The 16,238-nt window shown below is 25.2% G+C and overlaps 1 protein-coding gene across 2 annotated transcripts; it reads left to right on the top strand.

Annotated features, from left to right (window-relative positions):
* The first annotated feature begins 10,313 nt into the window (after nucleotides 1–10,313).
* Nucleotides 10,314–13,451, top strand: LOC111277714 (auxin efflux carrier component 5-like). Of its 2 annotated transcripts, XM_022864127.2 has the most exons (5): nucleotides 10,341–11,215; nucleotides 11,344–11,429; nucleotides 11,891–12,048; nucleotides 12,597–12,673; nucleotides 13,126–13,451. In XM_022864127.2, exons 1-5 carry the CDS (start codon nucleotides 10,557–10,559, stop codon nucleotides 13,196–13,198), a joined length of 1,053 nt encoding a protein of 350 aa, XP_022719862.2. In that variant the 5' UTR covers nucleotides 10,341–10,556; the 3' UTR covers nucleotides 13,199–13,451. The 2 variants fall into 2 exon arrangements, with proteins under 2 accessions (XP_089620470.1, XP_022719862.2); XM_089764344.1 differs by lacking the exon at nucleotides 12,597–12,673 and having other exon boundaries at nucleotides 10,314–11,215.
* Nucleotides 13,452–16,238: the final 2,787 nt, after the last annotated feature.

Genomic DNA, 16,238 nt, shown 5'->3' with positions numbered 1-16,238 from the left:
GGTCTACTTTCCTTCCAAGAACATCTATTTCTTTTTTTTATTTATTCATTTCACAAGTTGCAACCGATACAAAATATATATATATATAGTTTTTTTTTTCTTTGTCAAAATGAAGAGGCTTATGTTGGCTGCAATGATTTAATTTGATCTTTAAATTTTAATTTAAAAGATTTAACTAACCATTAGTAAATTTCAAAAAAAAAAAATCCAGTAGCTGACATTAAGTGACAAACAATATTATTTTATAAAATTAAGTCATGTTAAATGTATAAAATTATTGATAAAATGAGATATTAATTATCTTATATTATATTTAATTTGTATTTAAAAAAGATATATAAATTGTTAAAAGGACTAATATGTTCTTGACATAAAATTATTTAATCTTTTTCAATTAAAAATAATTATTTTTAATCAATAAAATTAAACTTACATATTTAATTATACCTTTAAAAATAATATCAATAATTTAAATTACATAAATTTTAAAAAAAAATAATTTTAATAAATAAATAAATAAATTATTCTATCTTAATCTTTGCATACATCAAATATAAAATATGATGATATTATTTAATTTAATCATATTTATAATATTATCTTATTTTATCATATCATAATTTTATATACTAAACATGATCTTAATATGTAAAATAATTCATGTACTATTTATCTTAGATATCAATTTAATATTTAAAGAAATAAAATTTTTATTTTGATATTTTAACTTTAATTTTGTCAATTATTTTGATATCTTACATTGATGCCATTAATCAAGTGGCTAACACGTTATGAAAATCAAATAAAATCATACCATATATTATAAATATTCAATTATTTTCAAGTTAATTATTATCACGTTAGTAAAAAAGTTTTTTAAAATGAAATTTGATTTTTTTAAATAAAAGTTTCAAAAAATAAAAGAGATGACATGAAAAATAAATGATGTGATGATAATTGGATATTTATATCACATGTAATAATGTTATTGAATATTAATGTAATGTAAGAAACTTGATTAACAGTGTTAATATGAAATATCAAAGTGTTTGATGAGATAAAAGTTTAGATATTAAAATAAAATTTTTATTTTTGAAAATTTCAAAATAACAGAAAATATAATATATATATATATATAATAACGTTAAATGCTATCAATTCTATTGTACTCGTGGATATTTCCAATATTGAATTATGAATACAATACTATTTCATTTAAAAAAATAAATCTATTAGAATTTGACATTCTCTTATGTGAGTCAAAAAAAAAATTTTTTTAATGATTTTGTTTTCTAAAAAATTTATTTCTTTCACTGTTAATAAAATTTTTAAAATTTATAGGTGATATTAATAAAATGACACATTAGAATACATTTTAAAAAATAAAAAATTAATTAAAAGAGACTTAGATATTTATTAATCTCCCAAAAAATAAAAATTATATTTTTTTTAGAAACATTATTTCATCAACTATAAGTGAATTTGATAATATTATTTTATAATATAACAACATAACAATGGTAAATGCTACTAGAATTTGGTACAAAGATTATATGGGTGAAAAAAAAAATTTTATATACAATTGTGATTTAGAAGAAATAATACATTAAGAAAAGATGTAAGTAGGTAATTACTTTTATTTAAGTGTAAAGATGTAAATATCTTTAATTTATATTTGTTAAAATAATTTATTTGATTTTTTGATAAATTTTCAACTAAATTAACGTCACACCAACTCAATCAAAGATTTTATATGCATTATATATAGTATAAATTAGCAAAAGGGGATTGGTACATATAAATGAAATTTGATACTAAAAAAAAAAAAGAAAAAAGGAAGTAGAAAACTCTATCTTTGTATTATTTTATTTGTAAATTTGAATTTCGAATACCAATTATCTTTTTGTTTTTTGAAATCGAATACCAGTTATCTTAAATTTACCGCAAATCTTAACAAATTTATGAATAGTGCGATTGATGGACTTTAGTTTGCTGTGGATTGATGGAATATCCATGAACTAGAGGCCTTCAAATTGGGCTTGAGACAAAGTCCCAAATAATTTTTTAATATTTATAATTACCAAAAATTGAACAAATTAAAATTTTAATATTTTACCACCAAATCACTTTTTTTTTGTCACCGTCTTTTATTTTTAAAATTTGTTTGGTAATTTTTTTTAAATATTAAAAAATATTAAAAGTTTTTTTGTTATTTTAATTTAAGTATTTACATTAATATTTTAATATTTCAATAATAAATATTATTTTATTATATAATTTTAATAATTAATATATTTATTATAATATTATTATTATTATTTTAATACTATGAATATTTTTAATTTAAAATATACTATTTTATATTTTATAAGAAAATGCATTTTTATTACTATTTCAATAATAAATATAAATATATAATATTTTTGTTATGATTTAATAATAAATACTTTTAATATAAGAAGTAACTATTTTAAGAGTATAAATATTTTTAATATTTTAATGTTATTATATTAATAGAAATAATATTTTAATGATATTAATGCTATTTTAAATTTTAAATATTAATATAAATAATGATAAATAATTTTGTTTTAAGTGTTTAATTTTAATATTAAATATTATCATCCAAATATAAGGAGGAATTTACTTACACTAGTGTAACAGTTATAAGTTTTTTTACTGTAATCAAAATAGTTAAATGTAATTGTTATAAATTTTATTTTAATTCAAAGACAAAAAAATGTGTAACTCTTAAAATAGAATAAGTGAATCATTATTTTTAAAATATAATTATTTTTAAATATAATAACTTTAATATATTTTAATAATACATAAATTTCAATACTTAACAATTACGTCAATCTTATTTGGAAAAGTAGACAAATTTTTCAAAAAATAAACCAAACAAGAAAAAACATTTTTTATTTATCTATCTAAACAATAAAAAATATCTACTTTCCAAAAAATGTAAATATTTTTTAAAAAATATTTTTTGAAAATTAATTTTCATAAAATAAATGAAACCTTATTATCACGTCTTATCACATTATATCATTTATATATAATAACTAAAATGCCTAAACCCTACCAATGTTGAACACAGGTATAATCTAATCAAATTATTTAAATATGATTTTAATTGATTTAAAGAAATTTATTATATCAAATTTAACGAATTAATAAATATTACATTCTCTCTTCAAATACAAATTCAAAATTTTTTAACACTTAAAGTCAATATCCATTTATTAATAGTAATTATTTTTTGTGTATTCAAAGATGATATTGGATGATAAATCTGGTCAACTTTAACATTTATGATGTTGTCAAATATTAAAACAAGTGAATGACCATAGGATTCTTTGGTGTTTTGAAAGATAAGGATAAGCCAAAAAAAGAAAAAAAAGTGCGAACTCGTGTGGAAATAGGATATGTATTATTCAGTCATTATGGCCACATGATTCCATTATTATAACAAGAGATAGATGCTCCTTTGATCACACAATCAATTTGACTGAAAATGAATTAATACGCGGAGCTTACACGGATGTTTAAAATGCTCTATTATTAGCCCATAAAAAATATATATAGTAATTAAATACCCTTCGATTTTTATCATTTGGATATTCTCTTTTATTCTCAATAACCATCCATCGTTTGGGTGCCTTTTGGCGAGGGAAAATGTTAGGAGATTAGGAAGTAAGAAGGAGAATTGAGACTTGGATGTTACTTGTTGAAATAACAAGAAAAAGCTTTATTTACACTCCCTAGATTTTGTCAATGTGAGTATGTGAGTTTCATTAATAGTGTTTGCGTTTGGTGGGAAGGAAAAGGTTAAATTATAACAAAGGTTTTGTAGTCTGTAAAAACTTAGAATTTAATTTTTATATTATTTTAATTTTATAATTTTAGTCTAATTATTAATTTCATTAATTTTTTTGGTTAAAAATATTGATATGATTCTTGATTTAATGACGTGGATATTAACTTTGTTGATGTAATAATGTGAAAGATAAAATAAGTTGTTAAATTATGTAAATGATTCATATACTTACATGAAATTTAAATTTTAATTTTTTAGTATAAAAATTTAATATTTCAATTTTTTATAAATTTTCTAGATTTTCTAAAATTATTAAATTTTTTAATTTTTTAATATTTTTATTTCATTATTTGAAATTTTTTGTATTTTTTCAAAAAAAATAAATAAAAGTATAAAAAATTTTATAAAAATTCAAAAAATTTAAAAACAAAAAATTGAATATGTTGATTAAATAAAATGTTAAAAATTGAAAAAAAATCAATAAATCAAAAAATGATTTTTATTTAAAAATTAAAATATAAAAAATGTACATTTGATATTTAAAAATTAGAAAATTTCCCAAAATAATTCAAAATATTAAATTTTTAAAAATTAAAATATGATTTTAAAAAATTAAAAAATATGATTTTTAAATTTTTAAAATAGTTAAAAATATTAACTTAATATTTTTCAAATATTAAAATTTCTAAAAGCTTTTTAGAATTGATTTTTTTTAAAAATAAAATCTTTTTTAAATTAAAAAAAATATTATTTTTATTAGTAATTGTACCAATATTATTAATTTCAACTTGTATGGAAACAAAATTTTTAAGACATTATACTAAAGGGATTAAATTTCAAATTTAGTGCAAGTATATGAACCATTTACATAATTTAACAATTGATTTCATCCATTTAACTTGTTATGTTAGCAACTCAATGTCATGTTAGTAAAATCAATACCAATGCCATTAAATTAATGGTCATATCAGCATATTTAACAGTAAAAAATTGGTAGAGCTAGTGATTAAATTAAGATTATCAAATCAAAATAGTACGATGATTAAATTTGTATGAATTCCAATGAAAAAATTAAATTTCAAATTTTTGCAAAATATAGGAACCTATGGCATAATTTAACTAAAAAAGTGATTTAGAATATTATTGCTACTTTTTGGTTTAGGACATTACTTGAAATATTTGTAATAGTATATATTTCATTTTTTGTCAGTAATAATATTATTGATAGAAACTTCTATCAATATATCCCTCATAGGTAATTTAATTATTTTGATATTATAAAATTTAAACGATAATTTATTGACACAAATTTTCATCAACAAAAAATATTTTTTATCAATATATTAATTTAGATTTTTTTTCAAAATCAATTTTTATTTTTTAAAAATATTAGTAATAATTAAAATTCCATCTAGTGCATTGTAAATTCTTATCCAAAACTTATATCATTTGATGATGCTACGTGAATTGCTAGAAACATGTGAAGTGAATGGCTAACCCTATAACAAAAGTTTGGCAAGGGGATTAAAGTAGGCTATCATGAGAAAAAAGATCTTCTTTTTAAAGAGATTCGATTCAAAACTATTATATATCCAAGGTTCAATATTGCAATAATTTCAAAGGTTTATCTTTAATAGTAGCTAACATTTTCAATAATTATTATTTTTTAGTCATATTTAATTATGTTTTTATTTGTAATTTTTATCATTTTATTATAACTTTTTAAATTTGTTTTTAAAGTAATTATATGAATATTAAAATATATAAATAAAAATTTAATAAACAAACTATTCCTTTTCATTTATAAAAGAATATAATAATATTTTATAAAATTATTTATGAATTCTAATTAAATGCAAGCATAAAAAATACATATATGTTATAAATTCCTACAAATATTTGGTAATACACACAAGCTTAATATCCAAGTTTGCATCAATAAAATTCCATCGATAATACACTTAGAGGTGTTCATTTGGTCGGCTTAGTTAATTTTAAACCGAATTATTCAAAATCGAATTAATCAAATTATATTACTTTATTTTCGTCAACTAAACCAAATTTATGAATTTCGAAAATTAACCAAAAAATTAACTTTGTCAGCTCAATTAATTTTTTTGATTAACTGAATAATAAATACATTTAAGTTAAATTATATTTTAAACAAATTAAATAAAATTATCCAACAAAATATTCAAATATCAAAATATTATATTAAAAACTTTAATAACTTATGAAATAAAATGATCAATTATATATTTTTCATTTTATATTTGAATTACATTTTACTTTAGTTAAAATTTTAGGTAATTTGGTTAATTCGGTTTTCAAACTGAATTAATTAAAAATAAAAATTCTTCTAAAATCATTTTTATTAATCGATCAAAATTAATTCAATAGCTGACTAGTTAACCAAATTAAATTGATTTGATCGGTTAATACGATTAAAACTAAATTATGAACACTCATAAATACACTTAATTTTGGTAGTGAGAGCCAATGACGCTTTGGTTTAATGGAAAGGAAGAGGCTTTAAAATCCTAAGTTTAAGTCTCACTGTGAATGGATTTAGTTGTTTAATTATATTATAATTTGTTAATTAATTATATAAATATAATTCTTGATTATGATTACAATGTAAAAAAAAATATTGGCATAAGATCTTCTTTTTTAATTTGTCAAGGTCTTTTTTTTTTCAATTTAAATGAATGAAAATAGCGAATTACCAGAATATAAACAAGCAAAACTATAAGTCAATTGTAAAAGAAATGAAATATATAATTGTTGAACATTTTGAAAGAACTATCATTACGAAATTAACTATGATTTCAAATAAAAATGAATTAGTTTGTATAAAAACAAAAATATAAATGAAATGAAATTTAAAAATAAAATATAGAACAAAAGGATATAATGGACAATTCAACACTAAGAGGTTAAGAAAAGGGTGTTCTAGTCATCTAAATAATGCAGTCAATAACTGTCTAATTATCTGTCTATCATCAGTTACAAATGTGATTAGCCTTTGTAATATGCACTTAGTGACAGGCTTTTAATGCCTCTTTACAGATGTTCATAGACATCCATTAACATTTTTCATATCTAATGCGCACATACACACACATACGTGTGTTTATATATATATATATATATATATATATATATCCCATATCATTTATCATTGTGATTTATCGACACTGTCAGCTTAATTTTTATCACGTTTGAATCTATTAATTGTCATGTAAACTTTTTTTTATATGTCATTAAGGTTTACTTAGTAATAAATAATCTAACATTAATCTATATTTTGATTATTTATGAACTTATACATTCATGAATTTGTTATATTCATAAACTTAGTTAATTATGGATAAATGTACTTTTGTTTTGTGTCATATAAAATTTTGAGTGTAGATTTATATTTACAATTAATTAATTATGAATCAAATCCAAAATGAATGAATTTAACTATTTATAATCATAATTATTCATGGATCTATGATATTGATGAATTCAATTAATTGTGAATAAATATACTTAATGTTTAATGTAATTTAAATTTAACATATTTATTAAATAGTAAATACATATGAATAAAATCATACTGATGATAGCTTATTTGATTCAACAATACAAGTTTAATTACCTCCAGATTATTCCTTGAACAATTTCCAAAAAAAAAAAAAGAAAAAACAAAGAACAAGGTAAACTATAAGTCAATAATACACTAAATTTTTTCTTATTATAATATTTATTTGAACATAATTTCTTATGTTATCAATTTAAAAATTATGATTTGTTATTATATTTTAACTTGTTTTTCTACATTTTAATGTTAAAATAACTCCAAAAAAAACAAAAAAAAAAAAAAGCTCCTACAACAACGTGTATAATGTAATATTATCATGTAACATGATATCATGAGAAAAGTTTTATTCTCAAAGGATTTCGATTCGGAACTATTATATGCATGTGCAAAGTTTAATATTGAAATAATTTCAGAAGATTTTTTTATTTGTCTGTATCAACAAATATTTCAAAATGCCTTCGATAATAGACAGAAAATCATTCATTCTGATTCTATAGTTGTTCAAATAAAATGCTTAGCCATTTCCGTATTTAACTGAAAAAAAATATTTTCTCCTTCCAATTTTTGGATCTTCCAGCTTGGAAAGCACCTGAGAGGGTCCAACATGTGTGTGATAGAAGCAGCTAGAGCTTCCAATGTAAGGTTGGAGCAATTGTTGGAGAACAATGGAATATTCAGATTGGCCAAATTGAAGATGAGACGAGATGCCTACATAGAGAATTTAGTAAATACCTCCTTCAGTTTTTAAAACTAGTTTCAATTGCACCCACCAATTAATATGGCCTTTGAAAATAGCCAAATTCTGTTCCTGAAAGTGGGGTAGCTTTAATTATACTAAAATATAATATTTGAGAGAGTCCAAATAGAAAATTACACGAGTCAGCTTAAGAACCACCCAATGTGGAATTTGTTCTTGAGTTAGAAATTTTATATTTTCCAAAGGAAAATACTCACAATGCTTAGGTGACAACATAAAAAGGACAAATAAATAAAATAAATGGTTAATGAAGTTTGAAGTAAAAAATTACTTTGACAAGAAATTAGTCAAAAGAAGGCAAGGGGGAAGCAGAGATATAATCAAAGTTATAAATGAATCTTTAATTAATTTTATGTTGTGAATTTGAGATGAAAATTGAAATAGGATCCCATTATTTAGACTGCCTGCTGAGTACTCAGCCACCTTAATCTGATGTAAAAAGTGATGCATGCTACCAAACAATAATAATGATGATGATGATGATGATGATGATGATGATGATGAAAATGGAATAGCATACTGCACCTTTTGTGTAGGATTATTTAAACTTGTTTTGCACATAGATTTTCTATTTTTCTAGTAACAAATATACCTAAGTATATGATTAAGCTATTACCATGTTGAAATACTATTGATGACAAATTAGCTGTGGAAGTAACAATATATATATATATATATTAATATTTTATATTTATAAGAAAATTCAACACCATTAATGCCAGGACAAATTGTCCAGCATGCAGACGAGAGGTACAGATGAAAAAGAATGGAGTGAACAAATTCTGCTTCCATTCTCTCTAGTCTCTACCACAATTAAACTGCCCCATAAATGGGGGGAAAAAGAGGGAAATTAATATTATATCATCCACCACCTTTAGAGGGATGCTATTCTCAAGCATTTTGGATTCAATAATACATTATAGGATAACAATTCAATCTGGTTTTATTAATGAAAATGACAAGACAGAATATAATAATAAACATATAATAAAAGTTAAAGACCAAGAAAAAGAGAAAACAGATAGACAATTATTCTTGTCCTTTGCCTGTATAATGTAGCACACTTGGAGAAAATGTTGAATGAAGCACATGAATTAGTCCTGATCAGTACAAAGCCGTTAGTCATAAGACATCCAAACCAAAAAGAAAATGAATTCCATTAGCTCAATCAACTAGCTATACATCATTGAAATGATAATTCCTTCACACAATTTTGTACATCGATTTTTTTTTTTCACATTCCATCAACAACTCTGAAGAGGAATAAATTAAGTGGGTTTTGGTTCAGATAATGCCAAGATAGCCAATGCAATGATGGGTCTGTAGTTAACAGGATCGGATTTTGGGCAGCATATATGATATAATCAACACAAATGGAATTTATTCTATATTCTTATCCTTCTTGTAATGAAGTGCGGCCATGATGCTCAACCAGCCAGTGCTTGAAATCTTCATGCAATGGGAGAGTCAAATCGCCCCAACTGTGACTCAAGAATTCAAGCATCTTTCAAAGCATTGATATATATAAAATAGTGATGCTGTTCTATTAATGTTCGACTTTCCCAGATGTTGTAGAGCAATTTGGCTGCTTAAAATTAGCACAATTAATGTTTTGCTTTCATTAGAAAAATTATGTAACCCAAAATTTGCTTCCGAAACTCACAGAAAGTACTTCGGAATTAAGTGCTAAGCATATGATGCCTTTATTTGCTTAAATGTTTTAACATTTTCCCTTTCAAGACCAAAACCATTGGCTTAAGAGATCACTGATGACTCATTACAGTTCACAGTATAAAATGTCAATGTCTGGATAAAACAAACAAAGAAAAAAAAAAGTTTGTGCAATCTTTGGCCTCTATCGCTGGATGATTTTTTCTTCTTCTTCTTTTTTTTTTTTAACAAAAAGAAATCAAGTTTTGAAATAGAGAAAAGGGTTACAGTTGCAAAATTTTGAATCCCAAACTTGATAAGCTTCTGGTTCCCGGATGACCCATCACTTTGGTATATAATGTTGAAGGGAATAATGACAATAAATATTACACAAAGTCAGAAACTCTATTTGCAATGGTGGGTGGAATGATCACTGGACCTCATTCCTTATTCTACAGAAAGATTGCTGACCATAGCATAAAAACCCCATTTGTCGAAAACCACATTATTCTTAATGCACTCACATAAAAACCTTATTTCAAGAATCCATGGTATAGAATCATATACACCCACCAATGATCTCTAAATTACTTATTAATTTTGTAAAAACTAAAAGAAACTTTTATGCTTTGTCTTTGCATGAAATGCATATATATACACCATCCCATACAATCCTTTTCTTATCATATTGAAGGGTTTTAAGTACAACTTAGAAGGAAAAAGAATACAAAAAGAAGATGATAGGGTGGGAAGATGTTTACAAGGTGGTTGTGGCTATGGTGCCTCTTTATGTTGCACTGATGTTAGGGTATGGTTCAGTGAAATGGTGGGGGATATTCACCCCAGAGCAGTGTGATGCTATAAACCGCCTCGTCTGCTATTTCACTTTCCCCCTCTTTGCTGTAGAATTCACTAGTCATATTGATCCTTTTGAAATGAATTATCGGTTTATTGGAGCTGATACCATCTCCAAGCTTGTTATTGTGGTGGTTCTGGCCTTTTGGGCCAAGTGTAGCAGCAAAGGAAGCTATTGCTGGTCCGTCACAAGTTTCTCTTTGTCTACTTTAACTAATGGTTTGGTTGTAGGAGTGCCTTTGATGAAAGCCATGTATGGCCAAATAGGTGTTGATCTTGTTGTCCAGTCATCTGTTGTTCAAGCCATTATCTGGTTGACGGTCTTGCTATTTGTTCTTGAATTTCGGAGGTCAGGAGTCTCCATTGCTTCAGCTACGAAAGATGGTGAACAGGAGAAAGATGTGGAAGGAAACACAGATGGTGGGGTAAGCAGTAGGCCTTCTTTCTGGTATCTGATGAAGGTTGTGGGGATGAAAATGGCTACGAATCCTAACTCATATGCTTGTGTTATTGGACTTGCTTGGGCTTTTGTTGCAAAAAGGTTTGCATTAAAATTTTATATATATATATATATATATATGATGTTTGGGATTATTATCTCAAATATATTAGTACCATGCTTTAACTTGGATGTAGTTAACTCTGACCGTATGCTTCGTTCTTTTATAGGTGGCATTTTGAGATGCCAAGCATCATGGAGGGATCAATATTGATCATGTCAAAGGCTGGAACAGGCACTGCCATGTTTAGCATGGGTGAGACTTTATACATCCTAGATAATTGCCTACAATACCTGAGAGATAAACAAAATACCGGAATTGATGTTGTCACCTGGCATGCACATCTTCCAAAATTAAAAATTTATGTGCATATTTAATAGTATGATTATTATAATTTTATACCCAATTTAACTCTCACATCGTAATTTAAGATAAAGGTTAATTGTCTAAAAATTAAGCTTTAATTTTTCAACCGATAACTTTATTGTATAAATTAATATTTGATATATTATAATTATAACTAATATTTTCTTGGTATGAAGAAATTCATAATTCGTTGATAAAAAAGAAATTATAAATGTTGAAATTTGAATTTCAAATTTTTTAGATATTATTATTTCTTAAATATAATTGTATGAACTAATTAAATTAAACTATAAATTTTAATTATAACAATATTTGATACATTGTAATTTTATTTGGAACTATATATGCAGGAACGTTCATGGCTTTGCAAGAAAAAATAATAGCATGTGGGACAAGTTTGACTATATTTGTTATGGTAATGAGGTTCATTGCTGGACCAGCGGCCATGGCTATTGGGGCCATTGCGGTGGGTTTGCATGGTGATGTTTTACGTGTCGCCATCATTCAGGTTATTATAAATGATTTCTTATAATATTCCATCTTTGCTTTGGATGTTCACCTTTACTCAGAGTCAGAGGCCATATATACATAGCATCTCATCTTAACCTTCCTTTATTTGCCTTTGCCATTCTAAATGTTTTTTAACTTATACTTCTACACAAATCCCCTCGACTCATCACTTAATGACTCATGATTTCATTTTTTATTTCACTCAAACCAATTTTATTTTTTTCATCCTTTCAACACTATATATGTAAAAATTTAAATTTATTTTTTCGAAACATTTTTACGTGTAAACAAAATTGTGAGATCACCAAATTAGAAATGGATAGTAGATGGTTTGGATCATCGATTATAATATATAGTTCTTAAGTTCTTTTAGTTTCAATTTATTCTTTTGATAGATGCTATTTGAGAAGACAAAAACATGGGAGGTGTTGGTAAAAAAAATGTAGATTAATGTTAATTTGATCTTTAACTACATTTATGTAAGGCAATAAATATAGGCATAGAAATTAGATTTTAATGTTTATGTTGTCCATTAATGTTTTGCAGGCAGCATTGCCACAATCCATTACCTCCTTCATCTTCGCCAAGGAATATGGAATGCATGCAGAAGTACTTAGCACTGCGTAAGAACTCCTTCATAGCTTCCGAATTGGCTACAATATTACAAAAGTTCTCCTACCTTTTCAAATCTTTTAAATAAATCTGTATATCTTTTCTCTTCTCAATTAAATTTTTAAAATATTATTTTTTAAAATCAATTTTTTTTAATGAAACCATTAAATTTTATTATTTTTTTTCCTCAACATCTATATGATCATTATTTCTGTCACATCAGCATCTACATGGCATATTAAATAACATAATTACATATAATATTTAGAGAAATACGAAATAACTTGATTTTTTTTAAGCTGAAACAATCTGAGATCACTCACAATCTTATAAAGGCCTTGATTTTATTTTAAATTTATTTAGGAAACTTGTGATTGTGAGTGGTTTGGACATCTATTTTGAAATTAACTAGTATGAAACATTGAAGATCATTTACCAATATTTGTGGTTATTGTTTTTGCAGAGTGATCTTTGGTACCATTGTAGCCTTGCCAGTGTTAGTCGCTTATTATGCAGTTTTAGAGTTTGTAAGTTAATCTACCTCGCCACCCCCGCCTCGTTCGACACTTTTTCCTTTTTGATCAAAGGAGAGGGAGGGAGGAAGGAAGGATGAAGGACTCTTTTTCATTTTCTTGATTTTGATCCAAGTTATTAGTTTATAAAAAATTAACAATATATAAGTAGTAAAAGTAATGTTATTGTACTTCAATTTCGATGATTTCATCAATGAATTATTTATATTTTATAGTATAAAATAAAACAAAAATAATGCATAATTTATGGATGAAATGTTGAATTTTTAATTTTAGTAGCTAATTCAAGTATTAAAAATATTATTCTTTCCTTATCAATCAAGATTTTATCAATGAACTATCATTGTTGAAGTCAATTTTAAAATCGAAAATCTCGAGTTCGAACATTAATCATAATAAAAAATTAAAAATAATAACAACGCATTTGCTAAACTTATATACAAATATTTAGCCCAAAAAACTATAAATAAAGAAGCCATCTTAGGGGGCTTAAATAATTTTAATAACAGTATCTTTATCATGATCATCTCGTAGTCAATATATTAATGCAAATTTATACTAATAATAGCAACGGTTTTAATGAAATAATATAAATTGTCCCACGTTTAACAACAATAATCAGAATATATGCTGATATTTATGTTGTAATCAAAGACAGTTATTGAACAAAGCAATAGAAAAAAAAATCAAAGACAAATTATTGGCCGAAAATAAAATCCAAACAATTATTAAAAACCCCAAAACCAAGTCTCTTTGGGGTACCAAATCTTTTTCAAGACTCGATAGATGGAAGCCTGCATAATAAGTGAAGGAGCCCAAAGAAAGGTAGCCAACATGATCTAAATAAGCCACAAGCCCAATTTTAACCCACCCAGAAACACCAGGCATATGCTGGCGTGAAGATAAAAAAATTTTCGGATTTTCTTTCTGATTATCGTGAAAGAAAGAAAGCAGCATCTATACTATAGCCTAAAAGATCTATAATCAATGTCTATAAAAACGTGTGAATACCAACAACACTTTCAATGCATATGCTGGAAGACTACAGCTAATCCAGTCAGCACTCTTCAGCTTACACAATTATTGGTGTAAACATTTTATATTGTCTAAGTATGTGTTAAAAAAGATCAATCAACTATGCTCTAGCTTCCTTTGAAAAGGCCAGGAAAGGATTGCCAGAGGAGCTAAAATCAGTTGAGAAGCCATTTGCCAACCTAAGTCCGAAAGAGGGTTCGGTATCAAAAACACACTAACTTGGAACAAGGCATGCATGATGAGGAATATTTGATCTGTTTTCTCAAAAGCAGGATCTATATGGATAGCTTGGATTAAAGCCTATGTCTTGAAAGGCAAAAGTATATGGCAAGTTGAACCACAGCAGGGTAACAGTTGGGGTTGGAGGAAATTACTTCAACTCCATACTACTGCACATCAATTCATAAAACAGGAAAATGGTATTGAGGTGTGGCCTATCCCTCGCAATGGTTATTCTATTGCAACGGTTTGGAATGAGATAAGGTCTAAGCAAAGGAAGGTTGAGTGGCACAGATTAATCTGGTTTCAGTATCATATCTCGAAGCACTCAATGATTGCATGGATGACAATACTAAATAGGCTTCCAACAAAAGATAGATTAAGGAATTGGAGAGTGAAGATAGATGAAAGGTGCTACCTATGTTAACATGGGAGGAAATCCAGGAACCACCTATTTTTTGGTTGTGAATATGCAAAAATGGTTTGGAGAAAGGTGTTACAATTATGCAAGATTGATAGAATAGTCGGGGAGTGGATTAAAGAATTGAAATGGGCAATGACAAGGATAAAAGGCAAGGCACCGATGTCAATAGTATTGTGCATTGCTTGAAATGCTCATATATACTATATATTAAGAGAAAGAAACTGCAGATTATTCAAAAATAAAGAAAGAACAGAAAGACAAATGTATGAGTTGATTAAGAAAGCTGTTAGGATTCGATTACATGGATTGTATTCAATTGCTGCTAACCCAGTTAACAAGATTTTGTGTGATGCTTGGAATATAAATAAAGTTATATTGTATAATAGTTAGAATATGATTTGACTGTATATATGAAGTGTATGTACTGTAACAATTTTATTGCTTCTTTTGGATAAATAAAATACAACTTATCCAAAAAAAATGTGTGAATATGAAAATATAATTTTTTTATTTTATCAAATTTATATATAATTTTGTTAAAATTTTAAATTATATCTTTTTATATATTATTTTTATGATATATTATTATATCATATTTTAAATTATTATGTTTAAATTCATATGGAGTGTTGAGGCACTCAATAAGGCTAAGACTTATTTTGACATTAATTTTTTTTAGCCAAAGATAAAATATTTGTATGTTAAACAAACAAGAGGGATAAAAAAACAACCTGATAGATTAAAAGAAAAAAAAAAAAAAAGAAACGAAATCAACTAGAAACTCAAAACTTTAAAAGACCTATAGTCCATGTATTACCGATACAAAACTTTAAACTTTCTAATGATCAAAACTCGAGGAACTCTCATGAACAACAATAAAAACAAGAGTAGGATACAGATTTCTGATGCATCAAACAAAGCAGGATGTTAGCTAAGTCACCCACGTAAGATATCTTATACTTGCCCAAATTGAACAGAAAAAATATAATTTTTAGAAAAAAATGTGATTTTTAAAATATTTCTTTTTTCATATTTTTTGTGTTTAACTGGAGGAATTTGTGTCATTTAAATCATGTGTTTTTATCATTATATCTTTGATAATATAACAAATATAAAACTTTGATAAAAAAACAATAAACATGACAATTCATGCCAATGCATAATTTTATATATTTTTTATAAAATTTAAATTATTCTAACTTTTGCAATTATATAAAAAAATGCAATAATTGATTTAAAAAAAAAAAGAATTATGATCAAATACTTCACAAGAATCGAATTCGGAACTATAAACAACACAATGCTAAATATTGCAGTTTGTTTCTCATGGAAGTTACAATCCCAAAGTCAAACAAATCTCCACTT

Source organism: Durio zibethinus, chromosome 7, assembly GCF_047325235.1.
Source record: "Durio zibethinus cultivar Kanyao isolate XHJ-2024 chromosome 7, ASM4732523v1, whole genome shotgun sequence".
NCBI classification, from domain to species: domain Eukaryota; kingdom Viridiplantae; phylum Streptophyta; class Magnoliopsida; order Malvales; family Malvaceae; genus Durio; species Durio zibethinus.
This window is presented reverse-complemented; position numbering and strand designations above follow the sequence as displayed.

What these genes read in the sequence shown, in the direction of transcription:
- LOC111277714 (XM_089764344.1), top strand. Translation starts at nt 10,557, where the DNA reads ATGATAGGGTGGGAAGATGTTTACAAGGTGGTTGTGGCTATGGTGCCT. An exon ending in TGGGCTTTTGTTGCAAAAAG is followed by an intron (nt 11,216 to 11,343) that starts GTTTGCATTAAA and finishes GTTCTTTTATAG; the next exon opens with GTGGCATTTTGAGATGCCAA. An exon ending in CACTGCCATGTTTAGCATGG is followed by an intron (nt 11,430 to 11,890) that starts GTGAGACTTTAT and finishes CTATATATGCAG; the next exon opens with GAACGTTCATGGCTTTGCAA.